The 23,365-nt window shown below is 43.8% G+C and overlaps 2 protein-coding genes and 1 long non-coding RNA gene across 3 annotated transcripts; all 3 read right to left on the reverse strand.

The window, feature by feature from the left end:
- LOC112875488 lies at positions 1–2,417 on the reverse strand. Its single transcript, XM_025939363.1, has 3 exons — positions 1,841–2,417; positions 383–1,259; positions 1–287 (listed from the first exon to the last, which is right to left on the reverse strand). Exons 1-3 carry the CDS (start codon positions 1,937–1,939, stop codon positions 277–279), a joined length of 987 nt encoding a protein of 328 aa, XP_025795148.1. The 5' UTR covers positions 1,940–2,417; the 3' UTR covers positions 1–276.
- Positions 2,418–4,700: 2,283 nt separating this feature from the next.
- Positions 4,701–10,065, reverse strand: LOC112901335. The gene is made up of 3 exons (XR_003230269.1): positions 9,668–10,065; positions 5,662–6,593; positions 4,701–5,556 (listed from the first exon to the last, which is right to left on the reverse strand). It is a non-coding gene; the product is annotated as an uncharacterized LOC112901335 (long non-coding RNA).
- Positions 10,066–13,133: 3,068 nt separating this feature from the next.
- Positions 13,134–16,760, reverse strand: LOC112891730 (E3 ubiquitin-protein ligase SINAT5-like). Its single transcript, XM_025958673.1, has 3 exons — positions 16,170–16,760; positions 14,018–14,404; positions 13,134–13,725 (listed from the first exon to the last, which is right to left on the reverse strand). The coding sequence occupies exons 1-3, from the start codon at positions 16,461–16,463 to the stop codon at positions 13,363–13,365; spliced, it is 1,044 nt and encodes a 347-aa protein (XP_025814458.1). The 5' UTR covers positions 16,464–16,760; the 3' UTR covers positions 13,134–13,362.
- Between the last annotated feature and the right edge of the window lie 6,605 nt (positions 16,761–23,365).

Below are 23,365 nucleotides of genomic sequence, written 5' to 3' on the forward strand. Positions count from 1 at the left end.
TATAATCCATTCACCAATGGACAATGAGCATAAAAACTACCATTGCAAAAAATAGAACAACGTTTGTTCTCTATTACAATCTTAAAATCATCAACTTCTTCCAAACATGAAGAAGAAATAATGTTCTTGTTCAAAGCAGGAATGCAATAACAATTATTTAATTCCAAAACTAATCCGAAGGGTAGAGACAAGTGGTAGGTGCCGACCGCCAACACCGCAACCTTTGCACCATTGCTAACACGAACGTCCAACTCGCCTCTTGCAAATCTTCTAGTCTTACTTAGACCCTGCAACGATTTGCAAGTGTGAATCATCGATCCAGTATCAAATACCCATGATTCGCTGGAAGATAATGCAATATTAATTTCTATAACATTTATACCTGAAGTGGAAGTCTCACTTCCTTTCTTCTTTTTCTTTTCTTCCAAGTACTTCTTGCAGTTCCTAGACCAATGTCCCTTTTTATGATAGTGGAAGCATTCATCCTCAGAAGTAGGGCCAGATTTGGCCTTAGGTGCTAGCTTTAGCTTAGAGCCCAAAGACTCACCACTGGAACTCTTTTCCTTGCCTTTACCTTTGGGATTAGGATGCGTCCAACGCTTCCTCTTTTTGTTCCCCTTCTGAATCATCATCACATGATTGGGATTCTTCTTAATGCTCTCTTCTGCTGTTTTTAGCATCCCATGTAACTCACTCAATGTTTTATCCAAGCCATTCATCTGAAAGTTCATGATAAAAGGCTCATAGCTCGCTGGGAGCGACTGGAAAATAACATCAGTAGCCAAGTCTTGGTGAAGTTCAGAACCAAGTTTGTCCAAAGTCTCAATGTAACCAATCATTTTGATCACATGAGGACTGACCGGGCTACCTTCTGGCAGCTTGCACGCAAACAAGGACTTTGAAATATTGAACCTCTCAGTCCTGGCTTGGTTCTGAAACATCCCACGCAGCCCCTCGATCATGGTGTGAGCATCCGCATGCTCATACTGCTTCTGCAGATCAGGGGACATGGTGGCGAGCATCAGACAGCTGACATCAAGTGAGTCATTGCAGTGCTTCTCATAAGCTCTGCGATCAGCAGCAGTTGCATTGTCAGGGAGATCATCAGGATATGGCTGCTCAAGAACATACTTCCTTTTCTCTTGCCTGAGAACAATTCTCAGGTTGTGGTACCAATCAATAAAGTTTGTTCCATTCAACTTTTCTTTCTCAAGAATGGAACGCAAATTGAAAGCGGAATTGTTACTGGCCGACATGATCTACGACATTAAAGTAAAGCAAGATTTCAGCACTAAGTTTATGTAAAGACTTTCATTAACTGATTTAACAAAAGACAACCTACTATATCAAAGTCACCTTCCCTCTAATGACATATAGTGGTTCAAGATCCATAATCACTAAAATCCTAGTGAGCTTTAGCATCACTGCTAGAAAAGTAGTGATACAGGTAAGCAACAAATTACTAATCACATCTCTATGCAACTCTTGTTTGTTGGGTGGCATCCAAAGCCCCGGCCCCAACCCTATGCCTTAAAGCCCAAAACTATTTTGATAGCTTTGTTGAGTAAACCAATACTATGCTTGTGAATGTCCGACATCCACCCTATACAAAAGTGATAGTTGAGGGTACTCTACTTTGGTAAACCTACCACACAACGATCAAAATTTTATAGGTGCAGCTATTGGTAAAAGGCATAAAAAACTCAACCTTTTCTAAGGGAAGCTATTCTATCATGATTAAAACATCCACCATATGTAAAAGCATGAAAGAATAGTATGACAGGAAATAAACATCACAGGCATATAATCATATTATATTGTGAATAGTATGGCCTCTTACATCACAATGGGCTCCATCGCCATGGCTCCAAGGTGACCTCCATTGCCATCCGTCCTGTCTTGTGATGATCATGATCGCCATCATGATTGAAGCCTCCATGAAAAGATACTAAGCTACTACATCTAATAGCTAGTGAAATAATTACATGAGGATTCAAACATCACAAGTCGACACGCAGGTCGTTATACAATAATGGTGCAACCTCAACCCGGTTGTGTTAACTTGCGACACACAAGCCGCACAAATCATCACATACATCATCACATGACATTGAGGCCATACCATTCACATCACACCCTGCAAAAACAAGTTAGGCGTACGACGTGTTCTACCAAAGTAGCGCTTAGGAAGCCGCTATAGCGAGAAAGCAACGGCGGTCCCTAGGAAATCTCATCAGAGTGATCGCATCACCTCAAATCCGAGCCATTCATAATGCCTCAATTTTCACTAGGTCAATCACATTGACCGTGCAAACTTTGCACTTGAGAAGACTGCATCTACACATGACCTCGATCTGTTGGATCAATCTGCTGACTATGCATACAGTTAGTCCCTGATGGTGATTCCAGCCGGTAGGGACATGTCGCATGCATAACAGAGAAGGAACACGAACTAATCTTTTTGTCACATGCGGCGCAATCAACTAGCTCCAGTTTTAACCCCTTATGACCAATTGATCTAATTAAACCGTGCAAAAGTAATAGATCCAATCTACTACAACAACATATCACCTATATGCTAATGATCCAGACCAAAAACTACGCAAGATGGCCTTGATACCACTATAGGTGAACGGGTAGGCTACACTAGCATCACTACCGCAAATACCTAAGATACTTGCGAGTAGAAGATCATAGATCGTTACCACTAGACGCGCAGCGCAGCGGAAGAAGTCGCGCGTCGGTGTAGAGGAAGTAGTCGATCACGTCCCACGAACCGAGCTCCTCGTCCTTGATCCCAGCAGCCGATCAGCACAGCAGTCGCAGCAGCGCCTCCACGGAGTCCACACGTACGGGGATGAAACGCCGGGCGTCGGTGTGCTAGCACCGTACACACGGCAAGGGCGGTGGCCGAGAGAAGGGGGGTGACGGCTAGGGAAGTGGCGCGGCTCACAGGCTTGTCGCGCCCCCTTAGCCCCTCCTTCGTATATATAGAGCGTACTAATGGGTTTCTATCTCATAGGCCCATTAGTAACCCTAATCCCTTTTGGATCAATATCCTCTTGGGCCTTTAAACCATATTGTGATGATAGGCTCTGGGGCATATCACCAACAGCCGCTGCATTTTATGATGGCCCGGCACAGTTCACCGTGCCCATCAACTTCAAGAAGTTGGTCCAGAGAAAATGACTCCCGTTTTGCTTTCACGATGCCATGTCCGGACAGTCCAGTAGTAATAAATTGAGAGGCCTTCATGTCTGTGTACAATACTTATAGTGCTTTGTTGCCAGTAGTGGAACTTGAGAGAGAATTAAGAGGATCAGACAAATATATAAAATAGTCAATTTCGTCCTCAAACTTTCAGCCGAAGCTCAATTTCATCACTAAACTTCCAAAACGATCATTTCAGTCATCAAAGTTCTCCATCCGACTCACTTGAGTCCTTCGTCCTACGTGGATATGAATCTTGAACCCATCCGGTTCACCTTGATGAAATTAAAATGATGTACAATTTTTAAGTAAGGGAGTTTACCCTGAACATATTTATTATATGCGTGTAAAAGTTTCTTTTTTTGAAAAAGAACATATAAAACTTTATTGTGTCATCTTTAGGTATGTATGAATCAATACATGTTGCTACTAAAAAATAGGAACATTTGGATGCTGACATGATATTACCAATGTGGCCAAACATGTAGAACGAAGGACTAAATTGAGCTGCATGAAAAAGATAGATCGGAGCGATTGTTTTGGAAGTTCAAGGATGAAGTTGACCCTCGATTAAAAGTTTGAGGATGAAATAAAAAACGTGTCTTTCTTTAAATTTTGCTTTGATTTCCTACAAAAATTTGATCTACTTTTATCAACAATTTTTATAATTTTATACTATGCATTGATTTTCTTTTATGCTGATGCGTAGTAAGTTGATCGAGAAGAATAGTAACCTAAGTTCACCTTTCTTGTCTTGAAAGAGGATTCAGAAATCAGTTCCATAAGATTAATCGCTCTATTCTGGTATTTGTATTCTTATGGTCTATGCAATCGGCACAAGCAGCGTGAGCTATACGGCCGGCGTCTTGGTGCTTCTTCTTGGCCGATCCTTTAGATGCAGCACGAGCAGGATGAATCTGGGCACTGGCCCCTGGCTGCAAGCCATTGGCGCCGCCCTCCTGGTTGTCGATGCCATGGCACGCCCCCATAGGTTTCGTCCCGATGGATGCCGGAAAGATGCACGGAGAGGTGTTGGGAGGAGAGAAAGATTTAGCATAAAGCACGGCGTGGGTTCGTGCAATGGCAGATGATTTTGGGGCTGCTGCCTGCCCTTAGCTGTGAGGGTCGGGCGAACTGAAGAAGGAATCCAGAAGAAAGGACTGAGAGGATGAAGAAGTTCAAGAGCAACAGCAGCCATGGCGGCAAACCTACTGCTGCAGCTACTCTAGGATACTCGATTAGGGTTCTTTTTGGAGGCCTTACTAGGCCTGAGACAAAGTCTTAAATACAAGTGGCTTGGCAATTACATTAAGGAGTGACTTAAGAAGTAATATTGTTTTACGTCTCAAAATGGAAGTAAATTAGTTTAAGGCACTGAACTTCTCCATGTTTGATGAGAAATTTCGATACTTAATCTCGAATTCACATGCCTCATTTCTTCAATTAGCGAGCTTTTCGAAATATAACCCTCCCCACGCGAATTATTTCGATTTCGGGAATTCTCCTCCTTTTCATGATTTCGCGATTTTCATTTTTTTATTTTCGTTTTACATCACACGTGAACTCCCCATTTTGCCCCTGATCTTATCCATAGACAACGCCGTCTCTCTCTCTCGCCTCTCGCCGTCTCTCTCGCTCTCTTCCTGACGCCGCGAGAAGCTCCACCGTCGCTGCCCCTCCGCTCCCGCCGCCGTCCTCCGCTCGCACGAGGCAACTGCTAGGGTCCTAGCCAACATCCTGGGCCCCGCCGGCGCGCTCGGCCCGACCGCAGCATCGCTCCTCACCGCACTGCGCTCCTCGCCGCATGCGGCGGCTCGCGAGGCACCACAACGGCCGCCGCCGCAGCGTCAAGGAGGAGCACCACCGGCTGCGGAGGCAGCTCGCGGACGAGGTGCGCGTGTGGAAGGCCATGCACAGGGAGAAGGCCGCGGCGGCCGCCCGGCTGGTCGCCTCGGAGCTGGGACCGCGAGCGCCGCTCGCGGCGCCGCGCCAGGGTGGGCAATAAGCTTGCTGAGGCGCTGGCGGACGCCGAGGGGTCGCTGCGGGCGGCCACGCGGGAGTTGGAGCGCGAGAGGACGGCCAAGGCGCGGCCGGAGAAGGTCTGCAACGAGCTTTCCAGGGGCGTTGGCGGCGGCGGCGGCGGCGCGGTGGCGGAGGAGGAGAGCTCCAGCGGGAGGCCGCACGGGAGGAGCTGGAGAGGGAGCAGGAGATGCTGCAGCTTGCCGACGAGCTGCGCGAGGAAAGGGTCCGGATGAAGCTAGCCGAGGCGAGGATCCAGTTCCAGGAACGGGTCCGGATGTCCATAATGAACACCGCCATACCGTCGATGATCACCGGTCGTTGCAACTGGCATGTGAATGGATAAGGTAAGGGTAAGACGGTCAGTTCACATGTGCTGTAAAACGAAAATAAAAAAGAAAATCTCAAAACCAAGAAATGGAGAAGAAATACCCTGAATTGAAACAATTCACGTTCGAAATTTATCGTGTTTGACGATGACTGGTGGATACACGAAAACGATGGATAATTGCTCAATTGAAATCGGTGAAACGTTATCTCGATGACCGACTTGCTCTGGTAGCTCTAGCTTGATGAAACTGACGAATTGCACATTCCATTCAGATTCAGAGATGCCTGACAAAGCCACCCCTTATCATCCTTGTCCTCAGGGATGGAAATAAAGCAGGAAAACCTTCCAAATGAAAGCTGCATCTTCCCATATGGCCTCAAATTTTAGAAGATTCATCTAGTGAATTAACCACTGCGCCATTGGTTCATTGTTGCTTGGGATCATTCTTCTTGGTAAAATAGCCACTAGACCTACTTTAATGGTTCTTTTTATCATTAATTAATGGAAGATCTGGACTTTTAATGGAAGATTTGGACTTGAAATTGCAAAATGTCCCATATACCCTTTTAGCTTAAGGACATGGAAGGCACCTTTAGGTAGAAGATTTTGTATGCATCCTTTCCAATTTTGTCCAACATTCTGAATGGCCCATAGAACTTGGAATGAAGCTTCATTGACCTGTGGGTGCTCAAGGATGTGTATCTATATGGCTGAATCTTCAAATATACCATGTCTCCTACTTCAAAGATTCTTTCAAATATATCTATATGCCTTGGTTAAATTGTCTCTGATCACCTATAAGTAGCCACGTTTCTGAGTTGCTCTTGAGCTAACAGATCAAGGCAGACTAGAATCAGCCTTGGTTAAATTATCTCTGAACACCTAAGTAGCCACGTTCCCGAGTTGCTCTTTAGCTGACAGATCAAGGGAGACTGGAATCATAGCTTGAGCCACCATTAGAGGAGGAAACCCATACAGAACTTGGAGGGGGGCATGTTCAAAGAAGTGTGATAGCTTGTATTGTACCACCACTCTGCAAGTGATAACCAATAATATGATCTTTTAGGACTGTTAAAATACATACATATCTCAAGTAACTAACCAATAATTAATTAACTCATTTTGTTTGTCCATTAGTTTGGGGGTGATAAGCAGTTGTAAAACGGAGCTGCACTTTTAATATCTTAAAAATGATGGCGAACCATTACTTATGAATATTGGATCCCTGTTTGCTAGATAACCTTTGGCATGACATGTAATTTGAGGATATTATGAAGAAATACGTAACTATATCTTGAGCAGTGTAAGGGTAACTATTAGAAATGAAATGAGAATACTTGGTTAATCTATCCACTACTATTAAAATTACATCTTTGCCTTGAGATTTTGGCAAGTCCTCCACAAAATCCATAGATATATGTGTCCATGCCATATCTAGTATAGATAATGGTTGCAATAGTCCTAGATAAGGAATGATTTCAGGCTTGTTTTTGTGGCACACAGCACAATTCTTGGCATTCTCTTTAGCTTGTTGTTGCCTTTTGGGCCAACCGGCCAATAGAACACCAATTTAACCTCTGATAAGTTTGCCCTTTCCCAGAATGACCACCCAGGGCTGATTTGTGAAAACTAAAAACTTCCTAGTAACTGTTGCATCTATTGGCCTGTATCACCAATCAACCGTCTCCCCTGATACCTAAGAAGTCCATTACTGAGAGAATGATTTGGAATAGAATTTGGATCAATGCTCAACTTTGCTATCAGATCAACACACTTTTCACCTTGTTCATAGCTGTTAAGCACTTGCTCAATCCATATAGGAATTACTGTGGTGATGGCCATACATTATGGAGAATGTGCTGAACTCCCTCTAGCAGTCTTTGCTCATGGATATACTTAAGGCTCTATAAGAACTAGCAAAATAATGTTTCCATTTCTTAAGAGCCTCCAATATTTATATTTCCTCTTTTTCATAAGTTGATAATGCAGACGTCTTAGGACCCAAAGTCCTACTTATAAAAGCAATTGGTTGGCCATTCTGCATTAGTACTGCAGCAATTCCCCTAGCATCAGCCTCCAAAATGAAAGGCCGAGTAAAATCTGGTAGTGATAAAACAGGTGGACTGGACATGATCTGTTTGAGTTTAACATAAGTTATTTGCTGGCTATCAATCCAAACACCTTCTTGGTTTGCTAATGATTCCATACACTTGGATAAACCTTATATAACATCCAGCAAGGCCCAAAAATGACCTTAATGGAGTTACATTGCTTGGTTGAGACCAACTCTGAATTGTATTGATTTTTATAGAAGAACCCTCAAATGATCAACATGTTTTGTCATGTTAGCATTGTATATAAGGATGTTATCAGAAAATACTAGTGCAAACTTCCTCAAAAATGAAGCAAGAACTGAGTTCATCAAGGATTGAAATGTAGCAGGAGCATTGTTTAACACAAATGGCATTACTAGTTTAACCCAAATGGCATTACTATAAATTTAAAGTGACCCAAGTGATTTTTAAAGGTTATGACCTCAGACTACAAATAAAATAAGGAAGCTTCTGGTACTTTTTTACTTATGACACAATGTGGATTCTTCTTCGAATATGATTTGACAGGAATTTTAGCGGACGGAGGCTTATTGAAAAATTTGCTTGCTCGGGCAAAGGTGTAAGCCTTCGTAAAACCTTTCATGCTCGGGAAAAACATTTTTTTTAATGTAAGTTTTATTAATGTAAATGTGGTGCTTTGGGTGTAGCTTTGGAGTATTTGTCCAACTAGAAATGGGACAGTGGAGTATTCCTTTATAAGGAAGAGGACGGGAATGAGTATAGGTGAAACGGGAGGAACGGTGCAATAAAACCAATTTTCTTTTTCATGTTTTAGTGGCATGGGTATGGATTCTGAAATGCCCTCACGAGTGCAGATGCCAGCTCCCCTAGAGAGATCAGAGTACCTCTACATTTCTGATGCTCTAATTTATAGAAGTGACAGAAAAGGGCAACACTCGGAGCAATATCAAGGAAAGCTTCACAAAGATGGAAAAAAAAAAGTACTAACTAGGTAATCGACGTGAGGTTCAGATGGATCAGCTCGATCTCGTACAAACGTAAAATTTCAAGAAAAAAAGAAGACGGTGGAAGTGCAAATCCATAATGGAAGTAGGATTCAAAGACTAAGAATTGACTCTTCAAGGTTTCAGCATGGAAACTGTGACCTTATCCCGGTATCCATTCGCTGATGGCATGTTATTTAGAAAATCCTGCTCCACCAATTTTTGAAGATGGGTTATAGTGGACAAAGATGGCCTCGAGAAAATTTCAAGCAACCAGTGAAACCAAGGTTTATTCATAAGAAATTAACTAAAGCCAAGCATTGTCAGTTCACTATTCTTAAAGTTTTATTTCTTTAGCCCGGTTGGTGGATGGCCAGATGTGGTCTCACCAGCTCAGGAGTTCCGACTCCCGTTTGGCGTAAAAATTCCCCTTGCATGTTCCCATTCCAAAGCGCAGTTGGGGCCCGGCTTTCTCGCGGGCGCCGGGCCACTATGTACGGGTAGGGCAGGGGTTCGGGATTTTTTTTGACCTTATACGCAGGGGCGGGCCCAGGACTTTGAGTTTGGGTATTCAAGATTGTAAAGGGTGGCAAAAAAAATTTGACAGCCTAAAGTACACACATAAGACATAGATATAGGCCCTGTTCGTTTCCTACCCTCTAAATTTTAGACCCATCATATCAAAGAAAATTTTATCATTTAGAAGTATTAAATAAAATCTAATTACAAAACTTTTTGCACAGATAGGTGCTAATTCGCGAGACAAATTTAATGAGCCTAATTAATCCATAATTTGCCACAGTGATGCTACAGTAATCATCCGCTAATCATGAACTAATATACCTCATTAGATTCGTCTCGCGAATTAGCCCTAGGGTTCTGCAATTAGTTTTGTAATTAGACTTTATTTAATACTTCTAAATGACAAGATTCTCTTTGATGTGACCCCTCTAAACTTTAGACTCTGGAAACGAACACACGCATAGTCCACAAAATATAGACATAGATATAGAAAGAGGAATATGGGATTGGGAATTTGAGAAATTTACCTTAGCAATTGTCCAATTTTGAGTGGATTACGGGCTGCCGGCTACGGCCATGGCACCCTGCGCGGATGCGCCGGCCCCAGCCCCGCGCGCGCCGCCACGCCCTGCCTGCTGCGGTGCCGTTGTCACCGTGCGCCCGTGCCGCACTGCCGCAGGCCGCCCCGCTGGCCCGCTCTTGTCTCCGCGCGGGTGCGGCTCGCCTCGCCGCCTCGGCTCCGGGGCCCGGCGGCGCCCGGCAGCCACCTGCCCTCCCCACGCAAGGTCAAAGCCGGCCCACCCGTCCACCGCCGCCGCCTGCCTGCCCGGTGCCCGCAGCCCGCCTGGCTGGCCGCCGTCGCCGCCCCCTGCTGCTATCGGCCAGCCTTTTGTGGGTAGGGTTTGAGTGATCGAGTTGAGTGAGGGTCCTGAGTGAGGGTCCGAGGGAGAGAGGCTCGCAGGGGAATGAGGGAAAGGCCGGCCAGTGGGCCGATTTTTGGGTTGTTTGGCCCATTTCGAGAAGGGAGATGGGCTGGATGTGAATAGATTGAGATGATATATCATTTTCTCATATTTTTTAATATAGTTACATGTATATGATTATATATATTTGATTTTTAAAAAAAAATAATAGGTATTCAATGAATATCCTAGAATACCAGTGGGCCCACCCCTGCTTATACGGGAAGGTCTCCTTCTTAATATAATATCGTGGGAGCGGTCTTTCCCACCTCAGGTCAATTTTTTTAAAAAAAACTGCATCCTATAGGCAAGCTGCCATATTTGACAATTAGGATGCGACACACTCCATTAAGTGTTCTTCGTACACATATTCTCGTTGCAGCCTAGCAGCCAGCAGTGTGTTGACAATAGTTAAAAAACAGAGTTCACCAGAATAACTAAATCAGTGGCAGTAATTGTATGCAAACCTGTATGGATCCATTCGTGTACGGTTCCAACCATTTAACTATTATCTTCACTAGAAATTTTAAGCCAATGATACTAGAAACATTTTTTTTTGGCAGAATGATACTAAAAACATTAAGCCACTCATCAATACAAAAGATGAGCACCAGAAGCTTATCAAACTGTTTCCACTCAAAAACTTTAGATATGACCTCCTAAGAAAGAACCGTTCAAAATAGTTTCCAATCAATACAATTTTAAGTATATTCTTTAAATAAACATTTCTGGACATTGAATATTCAATTGACAAGAATTATTGTTTTTAAGCAATCCAGCTCAGGTTGTTTGTGTCCAGAAGACCATCAATATGTGATTCATCGACCAACTTATGATAAGATTTTGCATAATAGAGTGCATGACTAGTATATCCAATCAGAAATTAATATATGTATTGTTTGCATGGCCAGTGTATGGATGTTATGGTAACTTGCATACAATTGGCACTTGAAAACATCAAGCTATTTCCAACATACAAGATCCTAGAAAAACCAAATCAGGGACTATTTGTACAAAGTAGGAGCAACATGAAAAACATTTCAAAGGTATACAGAAGCAGCTATAAATGCAAATGATCTGACCCTTCACAAAAGAGTTGTCAGGTAACAAATCAGACATTGCTACATATTTCAAGAAACCTAACAACTTTAGAACAGTAATCCTTTTCGAAAGGATAGTTTAACAGGGATAACACAACTTAGTTATCATGTATGCACCACATCAGCTTACATATGAAGCAAGACATCCTTGGTGCAGAAGACCATTAGGGTTCGTTCAGTATTATTCCCTTCAGAAAGTAGAGCATAAGTTCTTTCTCTATAGTATACATATCTTCTACTAGGAATAGGCAGCTTCAAAACTGACGGATAGGTAACAACATTAGGACATGTAATAATACAGGTTTGCCCATCAAGCAAGATGAGTTTCTACTAAATGCTGATTTAGAACTTGGGAAATTTGAGATTCTTTCCTTACCGTGCTGAACACAATCCAGTATGCACATCCACTAAACTGTTCAGCAATACATAATACAGCTAGTGCAGCCTAGCTTGCCAAGTTGCCCCACTGGGAATAGTAAAGCCTTTTAAATTGTTATATTATTAACTCATGGTTTACTCCCACTCTAAAAATTGCTTGCTTGCAATCAGTATATCCGAAACTAACTTGAATGAATGATAATAATCCAAATTCAAGCAAAGACATGCAAAACCATTTTACTTTAGTGTCCACACATCCCAACATTTGAAGCAGATTTCAGAAAACACAAACACAACTAATCATTCAAAGCAAGAGATTAACAGAATTACATTATGCATAAAAACAAAGCAACAGATTTAGCATTTAGTCACCATGGTTGTTATGGAGGATTATAGAATTCACCAGTAAGCAATGGTTCAAAGTTAAGATCGTATACATTCTACATGTTTAAGGAAAATTTAATAAACAATACATGAATGACCATTGCTAAGTAATCTCTTATTGAATGTCCATCACCAGCTTATGCAGGACGAATGTTCAGCTTAACGCAATGCAACAAGAAAAATACTTGGTTCAATAATGTTAATCAGCTGAATGAGTGATCCATCAAATAAGCTGGATAATAGAATTTAGGGTGCATAACAATTGCACGTACAATGGACCTGAGGAATTATAGTAAACAGGTACTTAACATCTTCCAAACAACCACTGGTGAATCATTGAAAAATCCAGGTCCTGAACACATGATGAGCATTATGGATTGACAGTGCAGTAGTAGAAATATGCCAAAGCCATATTAAAAATGAACAGTATCCACTATCCATCTTTGTAACCACAACTTCATCGGACAGCATGAAATTTCACCCTTGCTAAGCAAAAATAATGGGGATACGAATCATCCCACAGGGATCCAAATTACTATGAAATAATCCTCAGATAAGAAACATCATGTGCAAAATGAACTATGAAATATGTTACACATAAAATCACCCAGCCCTTAGGAAATCTACTCCAAATGCTACTATTATAACCACAATACATTACATAAGGAATGGACAACATCTTCTCTAATCCACCACACCAGATCAAAATAAAAAAATAACCTGATCATAATAGGGGAAGGGAAGGGAAATAGGATGACCTTGCTGCTAAGGTCATAGAAGTATTAGGAAACCCAAGGATCATGTGTCACCCTACATTAACCCTGCAGACAAAATTTCCTCTCAAATCAAACACTTCTCCTTTTGACCTCAAATTGGCTCTCAAATTGAGCAATTCTCATTCTACACCCTTCTTTCTCTTACTTGTCAGTCGCTGCCCCTCCTCCCTCATCCTCTACTGCAGCAGCAATGGTGGGCATATAGTTTCTTGACCTGATATATCCCGGCACCAACATGCAGATCTTAATAGGCAAGGGAAAAGGTAAGAAAAACATTCTGAGATACTACCAGTTAATGTTCAACAGCTTATTTCCAGACAGAATACAGCGAAACAAACATAACAGCACAAGCTGTATGTAGCCCTCATCTCAAAATGACGCCGGATACACCAATTCGTCGAGGAAAATGCTTATCATGTGATTCATGAGACCTTAGTCGGCAGCCAACAACAGAAGGCATTCAGTATTTTCATGATCGTGACAACAATATGCCCTAACTAATTTAGGGCAGGCTGCAATGGCAGCTTGGCAGGACAATGAAAATAACAAAACACAAATCACAGAGACACACAAGCACATCCGCCATATTAATATACACCTGGATTCATTCTTGTTACTGGATTCAGCTGAATAGATTGGGAATGCAGGCTCCCGAGTCAGGATTCTGCTGTTCCTTCCAGATACGACCTGTGACCCGCAGTTTCAACTCTTTCCTATCTCCACCTGAGAAGAAGAGAGCCATGTTTCGCTGAATTATTAGACCATCATGGCTGTCTCTGACCTTCCTGTGACTGTCCCGAATGCTGCGGGGAGTGCCCTCCCATATCATCTTCCTTCCATTTGCCCCAACCTCAAGGCTATAGCTGTAGTTCCTAGCATCATTTTCATCACCCATAAACCGGAGGAAAGCCATGTATACCGGTGCCATTCCAAGCTGGAAGGCCTCGAAGTGCAAGCAAAAGTACTGCCCGAAACAATGAAAAACCTAGAAACAGAGAAGATTGTATCAGATTAATTCACTTGATTCAAACATAGATAAAATAAAGCACAACTTTCTTATACCATGATAGTGGAATGTGATTAGAAAATTTTGATTTATTTGCTTCATGCATTGAGCATCTGTTTTTGACTTGAGCAATAAGGGATGTTGGAGACCACTGATGGTGCGATAAGTAAAAATCCTCCAACATGAAATCTATGGAATGGTCGAATGGAACTGATAAAACAAGGCAATGTCCACTTCACATAGTGTTGATAAAATATATGTGGATACTTACAGTTAACATCCAGGTTGCATTTTCGACCTCTCTTGGGTTGGACTTGACATAGCGGTGATTAAATGTACATCCAGAGTGCATATCCACTTTATGATCATCCCGTAGATGAGCAACAAGAAAGGGAATATCACCTACAACTGAGCATTCAGAACCTGCATATGGGCAGTTGTATGGCCTAAAATTGCACTGTGATTCATGCTTGAGCTTGCTGTAGTATGGGAAGACCTCTGGACAACCAAGAGAGTAGTATTTGCAGGGAAGCTCAAGTGATTCAGCCACTTTTTCTAATGCCAGACACCTGATGTCACCGAGCTCCTGCCGACAGGTTGGGCAGCGGTTGTGCACCCGAGTTTTGCAGGTGGAACACAGAGTATGACCATTTTGACACTGTAACATAGGGAACATATCAGTCTATTACAATACAAGCTACTTCTTATGTTGATTATTGAATTACAAATTCCAAATGCTACACCTAGAAAAATTGAAGTTTCATGTAATAAATTACAATACTATACTATGAATGAAAACCCTTTTGTCCTGATATCCTGATATAAGAAACTCTTTGTGTCATCTGGCATGTTATCACCCAATTGGAAAATTACCAGAATATCTTATCATGGTCATTTTGAGCCAAAAAAAAAAAGAAAACAAAAATGCCCTATGAGCTATGAGTAAGAGAAACTAATAAGAAACTTCAGCCAAAAAAGAGTACAGGAAATCAAAAAGGTAGCTAGACAAACGGAAAAGGAATTATACTGCAGCAGTCTAATACTTGATATAGGCCAGTCAGGAGACTATTTTCAGCAAGTACAAAAAGATGTTTGCTTTCACTACTTTGAAATGAAAGTATGAAATTTATATAGAGAGTTTCAAGTAAAGGAGCTTAAAAACAAATTTTGCACTAGATAGCCAGAAGCCAAACTGCTAAAGAGAACATCATGACTCATCAAACAACAGAAACCTATTAGTCAACATTTTGACGGGTCAATTCAAACTCAAACATAGCACTATTAGAGCATCCCATAGTTGAACTGATGGTGTATTATTTGTGTCTTACAATTCAGAAAAGTATCATAGTACATCAATAAAACCAGATCAGTACTCCAAGGTTATTGCTTTAACGCGCTATACAAGGAATATGTAAGGAGCATACGGTAAATCAATTCAAGAATAATATGGTCACATAATGTTCAATTTTGGAAAGACAAAATTGGCTGTGGGAAGTAAACTAATAGCGGTGCTCCATAAAGAATTTCGTAAAGCTCAGAGAAACCCAAAATATATAACAGTAAATGAAAGAACCACTGATCCACTAAAACTAAAAGGCCTTTTCCAGTTCCCAAAAAAGTCTTACATTCCTCATGTGTATGGGCATGAAAGCACGCACACAGGACATCCTTAAAAGTACAGACAAAACTAGAATTGGAAACTGTTTGGCCTTCTGGATATAGTCATATAGAAGGGCATAGATGCTGCGTCCAAAAGAACCCAGTACTTTGCAAACATCTGCCCTAACACACAGTCTTGCTTCCCAGTGTTAAGAGTCCATTACCAAGCATCTAATGCCATGAATCAGGTCCTAAAAGTCATGAGATTCAGAAAGGCATGGAGCAAGACCAGGCTAAATCGATCCTCATCTGTTGATGCTCTGCCGCACATTCTGATTCCAGATACGAGCATAGGTTCACTGTAACAAGATACTGCTCCATGTGGTACCAGATTTTATTCAAAGACTAGACTACGGAGCAACAGCTAAACACAGTCCTTTGACAAATAAGGAAGAAACTACACTGGTGTAAGATAACTGCAATCGCAGCCATAGCATATGATTCTCGTATCTAAACTGCATTTACAGAGTAAACTACACAACCTGCAGGAAGCAGAGCACCAGCAGGGCGCATGACCAAGCACCTGTAGTTCCGTACTAGTTGAAGAAACAAAAGTTCTTCCCTCTGTTCAAATGTATCAATTACGCCATGCCTTATGGCAAAAAGATTGTTCCAGATAAAGCGGGCAAGTCTCCCGCCGACATAAGAACCCAGCGCGCAAGCAACTAAGGTCCTACCTCGAGACTAGCACCACCGGATCACGCAATTGCAGACCCGGAAGGCTAGCAAGCCAAGATCCCGAAAAAGAAGGCCAAAAGGCGGACCTGGTGGATGGGCGGGTACATGGAGTTGGTGCAGACGGGGCACTCGAGCAGCTCGTGCACGCCCGTGGCCGGCGATATGACCAGCGGCCCGGCCCCGGGCCCCGCCCCGCCCGGCCCCGCGGCCCCGGCGCGGTCGGAGACGACGACCACGTTGACGGCCGCGGCGGCGCTGCCGGCGGAGGAGGCGGACTTGAGGAAGGGGCGCGGGAGCTGCGCGGAGGTGACGGCCGCGGCGTCGTCGTCGTCCTCCATGCCGTCGGAGTAGGACACGCACTCGATGCTGTCCAGCTCCATGGCCCGCCGCAGATCGGGCCGAATCTCGCAGGCGGGGTGGGGGGCCCCGGGTCCAACTCTCCCCCGCCTCCTCCCGCAGGCTCGGCAGGTTCCGGAGCAGGCCGCTCCGCGCTCCGAGGACTTCGAACTCCGGGGCCGCGGGCTGCGAGGGAGGGGAGGAGCGGGGGAGGTGGACGATGGCTGACGGCGAAGGGAATTGGGAGGAAATGGTGGGGAGGGGAATGGGGAGAGGAATGTGTGTGGTGGGGTCGGGGGGGTTGCGGCGGGTGGCGTGGTGGTGGGGGCACTTGATGGCGCTAGGATGCTTGCTGCGGGTGGGGTACACGCCTTTTTGTGAGGAAGTGGTTTTATGGCTGACACAGGGGAGGAGCAGGTGGGTGCGGCGCACGTTCAAATTTGAACTTGTCGCCCGGCGGACGGCGGAGGACAGCGGGGCGGGGCTGGCCGCCGCCGGGGACAAACCGGCGGGGCACATGCGGCCTCAGGAATTCGCGGTGCCGGGGGGTTTGTTTGGGCTCGGGGACAAAGGAATTTTGCTGCCGCATTTTATGTTCCAGATACTGCTTATCTGTTAGACTGTTATTTCTTTCTTTTCTCTCCTTTCTTTTGCCATTTAGGTCCAACCTCTCTCACGGGTGCTGAAGTTTTATTAATTAAAACGGGACCGAAAAGATTGAATTATATTTTGGATGCAGGAAACTCACCCAAACTCTATTGCATATATGAACCCTAGCAATAGCAATCCGGCAGCCTCATTAAATCAGCAATATATGTCTTATGACATTCATCACGTTACCATGCTCAAGTGAGTTGATGCTCACGCCGGCCATTTATGAATTTATTTACGAGAATCAACAACAACAACAGCAACAACTTAGCCTTTTATCCCAAGCAAGTTGGGGTAGGCTAGAGATAAAACCCACAGAAAACAAGAATAAGAAATACAAAAAGGGCACAAGTCAAAGAAAGAGTTAGAGGTTAAACAAAAAGTAACAAAGGTCACGGTTTAGGTACGTTAATTGCTAATCTCCAAGCGCTCTTATCCATAGCTAATTCCTTAGCGATATTCCACTCCTTAAGGTCTCTCTTAACCGTCTCGTCAAGTTAGTCTAGGTCTACCTCTACCTCTCTTTACATTATCGCCCCGGTTTAAAACTCCACTACGCACCGGCGCCTCAGGAGGCCTCCGTTGTACATGCCCAAACCATCTCAACCGATGTTGAATCAACTTCTCCTCGATAGGTGCCAGCCCGACCCTATCTCCAATCTCTTCGTTCCGGACTCCATCCCTTCTTGTATGCCCGTAGAACCAACGCAGCATACGCATCTCTGCTACACTCAGTTGCTGGACATGTCGTCTTTTTGTAGGCCAACATTCAGCACCGTATAGCATCACCGGCCGAATCGCCGTCCTATAGAACTTACTTTTTAGCCTCTGTGGCACCTTCTTGTCACAGAGGACGCCAGAAGCCTGCCGCCGCTTCAACCAACCGGCTGAAATTCTATGCCTAACATCTTCCTCAATATCTCCATCTTTCTGAAGCATTGATCCTAGATGCCGAAAAGTATCCTTCTTGGCCACCACTTGACCTTCGAGGCTAACGTCCCCATCCTCATGCCTAGTCGGGCTAAAGTCGCACATCATATACTCGGTCTTGGTCCTACTCAGTCTGAACCCCCTCGACTCTAACGTGTGTCTCCACAGCTCTAACTTCGTATTAACCCCTGCCCTACTCTCGTCAACTAGCACCACATCATCAGCAAAGAGCATACACCAAGGGATATCACCCTGTATGTCCCTTGTGACCTCATCCATCACCAAAGCAAATAGATAAGGGCTCAATGCTGACCCTGATGTAGTCCTATTTTAATTGGAAAGTCACTGGTATCGCCATCACATGTTCGAACACAAGTCATCGCATCCTTATACATATCCTTGATGAGGGTAATATACTTAGTTGGAACTTTGTGTTTTTCTAAGGCCCACCACATCACGTCTCTCGGTACTTTATCATACGCCTTCTCTAGGTCAATAAATACCATGTGTAAGTCCTTCTTCTCCTCTCTATATCTCCCCATCAACTGTCTTACTAAGAAAATCGCCTCCATGGTCGACCTCCCAGGCATGAACCCAAACTGGTTTTGGGTCACCCTTGTCAATCTTCTTAGACGATGCTCGATAACCCTCTCCCAAAGCTTCATCATATGGCTCATCAGCTTAATCCCCCGGTAGTTAGTACAACTTTGAAGATATCCCTTATTCTTGAAGATCGATACTAATATACTTCTCCTCCATTCCTCCGGCATCTTGTTTGACCGGAAAAATAGGTTAAAAAGCTTAGTTAACCATACTACCGCCCTCTCGCCCAGGCATCTCCACACCTCAATGGGGATGCCATCAGGACTCATCGCTTTACCTCCCTTCATCCTCTTCAAAGCCTCCCCAATCTCTGCCTCCTGAATCCTCCTCACAAAGCGTCTGTTGGTATCATCAAATGAGTCGTCCAACTCGAAGGTAGGACCCTCATTTTCCCCATTAAACAACTTGTCGAAGTATTCTCACCATCTGTCCTTGATCTCCTCATCCTTCACCAGAAGTCGATCTGTCCCATCCTTGATGCATTTGATTTGGTTTATGTCTCTTGTCTTCCTCTCGCGGGTCCTAGCGATCCTATAAATGTCCTTCTCTCCTTCCTTCGTACCTAGCCGTTGATAAAGATCATCAAAAGCCTGACCTTTCGCTACACTTACAGCTCGCTTTGCAGACCTCTTCGCTAATCTATAGCCCTCGATGTTGGTTGCGCTCTTGTCGAGGTGAAGGCGTTTGAAACACTCCTTCTTCTCCTTAATAGCCCTTTGCACCTTGTCATTCCACCACCAAGTCTCTTTCACTTCCTGCTTGCCTCCCCTACTCACACCAAACACTTCTGAGGCCACCTTCCGGACAAATGTCGCCATCTTTAGCCACATATCATCTACATCTACTCCTTCTTCCCAAGGCCCCTCACCTAGCATCCTCTCCTTAAACGTTTGTGCCTCTTCCCCTCTAAGCTTCCACCACTTCGTTCTCGCAATCTTGGCACGTTCGTCCCGGTGGGCACGTACCCGAAAATGAAAATCCGCCACCCCAAGCTTGTGTTGGGGGACAACACACTCCCCAGGTATCACCTTACAATCTAAGCAGGCACGTCTATCCTCTCTCCTAGCAAGGATAAAGTTGATTTGGCTCGAGTATTGTCCACTATGGAAGGTCAAGAGGGTATTCGCTAACAGCAGGTTGTAGGCCAACGCAAAATTCGAAACATCATCCCCCCCTCGTTCCTATTACCATACCCGAAACTCTCGTGTACTCGCTCATATCCTACATTAGTCGCACCCACATGGCCATTGAGGTCTCCTCCTATGAAGAGCTTCTCACTGATAGGCACGGTACTAACCATGCTATCAAGGTCTTCCCAAAACTGACTCTTGGAGCTCTCACTAAGACCTACCTGAGGGGCATAGGCACTGATCACATTTAGAACCAAATCTCCAATGACCAACCGCACTAGGATAATCCAGTCGCCCTGCCTCCTAACATCTACAACTCCATCCTTAAGGCTCTTATCGATCAAAATGCCTACACCATTCCTACCCGAAGTTGTCCCCGTGTACCAAAGCTTGAAGCCAAAACCCTCCACCTCCTTCGCCTTCTGGCCCTTCCATTTAGTCTCCTGCATGCATAGAATATTTACACGCCTCCTAATTGCTACATCGACTAGTTCTCTTAACTTACCTGTTAGAGATCCTACATTCCAACTACCTAGACGAATCCTAGTTGGCTCGGCTAGCTGATATGAACGGGGGTGCCCGATCTTCCATCAGGTGAAGGATAACTTGTTTTAGTCGGAATGTGACACACCGATCCGGCTTCAAGTCAGCAAATTGAACCCCGCAATCTTAGCACCACAACTCCTCTGGTTATCAACCGTAGTCACAATCCAGTTGATCTCGCCGAGAAGGCTAATCCCTGCCTGCGAAATGAAGAACACAAGCAAGAACTTGAAATGCAGCGCTCAAATTGAAGTGACAACTGCAGATGAATGATTAAGATCGAAAGTTGGGGTTCTACAAACCGAAAGACGGCGACTGTTCAAGGACGGATTGATCTAAAGAAAAATCCGAACCCTAATGAGGGCGGCGGCTACTGAGATATAGGGAATAGGGGCGTGGCTTCCCCCTGGATGCGCCCCTAATGGGCTCAACGAAGATACACGGCCCAAAGGCCAAATTATGATGTTGCAGCACCGAGACAGATTCTGGATGCCAACTTCCTCAGACAATTCCCGACGACTCAGAATGAGTTTAGGCCTGAAACCAATGCCAATAGAAGCTCCATGAAATTAGATTTCCGTCCATATGTGGATCGTCGAATTTGGACTTCGGATGTGGCCTAGGCGTCCAATTTACGTCAGGCTGCTCCTGGACTCCGAGGTGGACTCGAAGTTAAATTGGATTGGGCCTCCATGTGGCTTGGCGGCCCTTGCTGTTCCTCCACACCTCCATGCTCCTCTCCATGTGTTCCCTGGATCTCTCCTTGGTTCCTGATCATATTGTAAAAATTAGGTAGCAAACCATTCTCACAATTATTAATAGAAACGCTTAGGAGCGAGCTCACCTCTAAATTTAATTGTCGCGCGCGAGCTCTTGTGATTGGACCTTGAATGGTTTGAATGTCCAGCGGAGGAACCTCTTGTATATCCATAGGAGTGATGTTCTCATCATCCTCCCCCTCTTGAATTGGAGTCGTCCTCGACTCAAGCACATCCTCTTCTCCCAAGTAAGGTTTCAAATCTGAAATGTTAAAGGTGGGACTAACCCCGAACTCGGGAGGCAACTCAAGTTTGTATGCATTATCATTAATTTTCTCAAGTATTTTGAATGGACCATCAGCTCTTTGCATTAGCTTAGACTTCCTCAAATCTGGAAAACATTCTTTTCTCAAGTGCAACCACACTAGATCACCCGGTTCAAGCTTTAATTCTTTCTTACCTTTGCTACCAGCAACTCTATATTTTTCAGTCATCTTTTCAATATTTTGCTTAGTTGTTTCATGTATTTTCAATATAAATTCAGCATGTTCTTTAGCCTCACTATGAATTCGCTCAGTAGTAGGCAAAGGTAAAATATCAATAGGAGCACGGAGGTTAAAACCATACACTACCTGAAAAGGACTTACCTTGGTGGTAGAATGTGTTGCCCGATTGTATGCAAACTCCACATGAGGCAAAAATTCTTCCCACATCTTCAAATTCTTCTTTAAAACAGCCCTCAAAATGGTCCCCAAGGTACGGTTCACCACCTCCATTTGTCCATCAGTTTGCGGATGACAAGTGGTAGAAAATAACAATTTTGTACCCAACTTGTTCCACAAAGTGCGCCAGAAGTGACTCAAAAACTTCGCATCACGATCTGAAACAATAGTAGAAGGCATACCATGCAAGCGTACAATCTCTTGGAAAAAGAGGTCAGCAATATGAACAACATCATCACTTTTATGACATGGTATAAAATGTGCCATTTTAGAAAACCGATCCACCACAACAAAAACGCTATCTCTCCCCCTCTTAGTCCTAGGCAATCCTAACACAAAATCCATAGAAATATCCGCCCAAGGAATAGAAGGAACAGGAAGAGGCATATACAAACCATGTGGATTCAAGTGTGACTTAGCCTTTTGACATGTAGTGCAGCGACTCACGAACCTCTGAACATTTCGCCTCATCTGTGGCCAAAAGAAATGGTTGGCCAACACATCCAACATCTTTGTGGCCCCAAAGTGGCCCATCAAACCTCCACCATGTGCTTCCTGCAACAAGAGAAGACGAACGGATCCAACTGGAATGCATAAGCGGTTAGCTCTAAACAAATACCCATCATTCAGCACATATTTATTCCAAGCACGACCCTCTTTACAATTCAGGATCACATCTTTAAAAGCAGCATCAAGTTCATACTGTCCCTTAATCGACTCAAGTCCAGAAATGCGACAATCAAGTTGAGACAACATGGTGTAATGATGAGACAAGGCATCAGCAATAACATTATCTTTTCCTTTCTTGTGTTTAATGATGTATGGAAAAGATTCAATAAATTCAACCCACTTGGCATGTCTACGGTTCAGTTTATTTTGCATGCGAAGGTATTTAAGTGATTCATGATCAGAATGAATAATGAATTCCTTAAGCCATACATAATGTTGCCACGTCTCTTGAGAACGAACAAGAGCATAAAATTCTTTATCATACGTGGAATAATTCAGAGTAGGCCCATTCAATTTCTCACTAAAATAAGCAACAGGTTTACCTCCTTGCATCAACAAGCCACCAATGCCAACACCACTGGCATCACATTCAAGCTCAAAAGTCTTACCAAAGTCAGGAAGTTGCAGCAAAGACGCTGAAGTAAGCCGCGCTTTCAAAGTATCAAAAGCTTGATCTTGTGCTGGGCCCCAATGGAAAGAAACACCTTTCTTCGTCAACTCATGTAGTGGGGCGGCAATGGTGCTGAAATCTCTCACAAAACGCCGATAGAACCCTGCAAGACCAAGAAAACTTTGCACCTGTGTAATAGTCTGAGGAGTAGGCCAGCTCCTAATGGCATCAATCTTTGCACCATCCACTTCAATGCCCTGAGGGGTCACAACATAGCCAAGAAAAGCAACTCGATTGGTGCAAAAAATGCACTTCTCAAGGTTAGCATACAAGCTCGCCGCTCTCAAGGCGTCAAAAACAGAACGTAGATGATCCAAATGTTCCTCATGTGACTTGCTATATATCAAGATATCATCAAAATAAACTACCACAAATTTACCAATGAAAGTACGTAAAACCTCATTTATCAAACATATGAAAGTGCTAGGT

This window comes from Panicum hallii, chromosome 1, assembly GCF_002211085.1.
Source record: "Panicum hallii strain FIL2 chromosome 1, PHallii_v3.1, whole genome shotgun sequence".
In the NCBI taxonomy this organism is placed as follows: domain Eukaryota; kingdom Viridiplantae; phylum Streptophyta; class Magnoliopsida; order Poales; family Poaceae; genus Panicum; species Panicum hallii.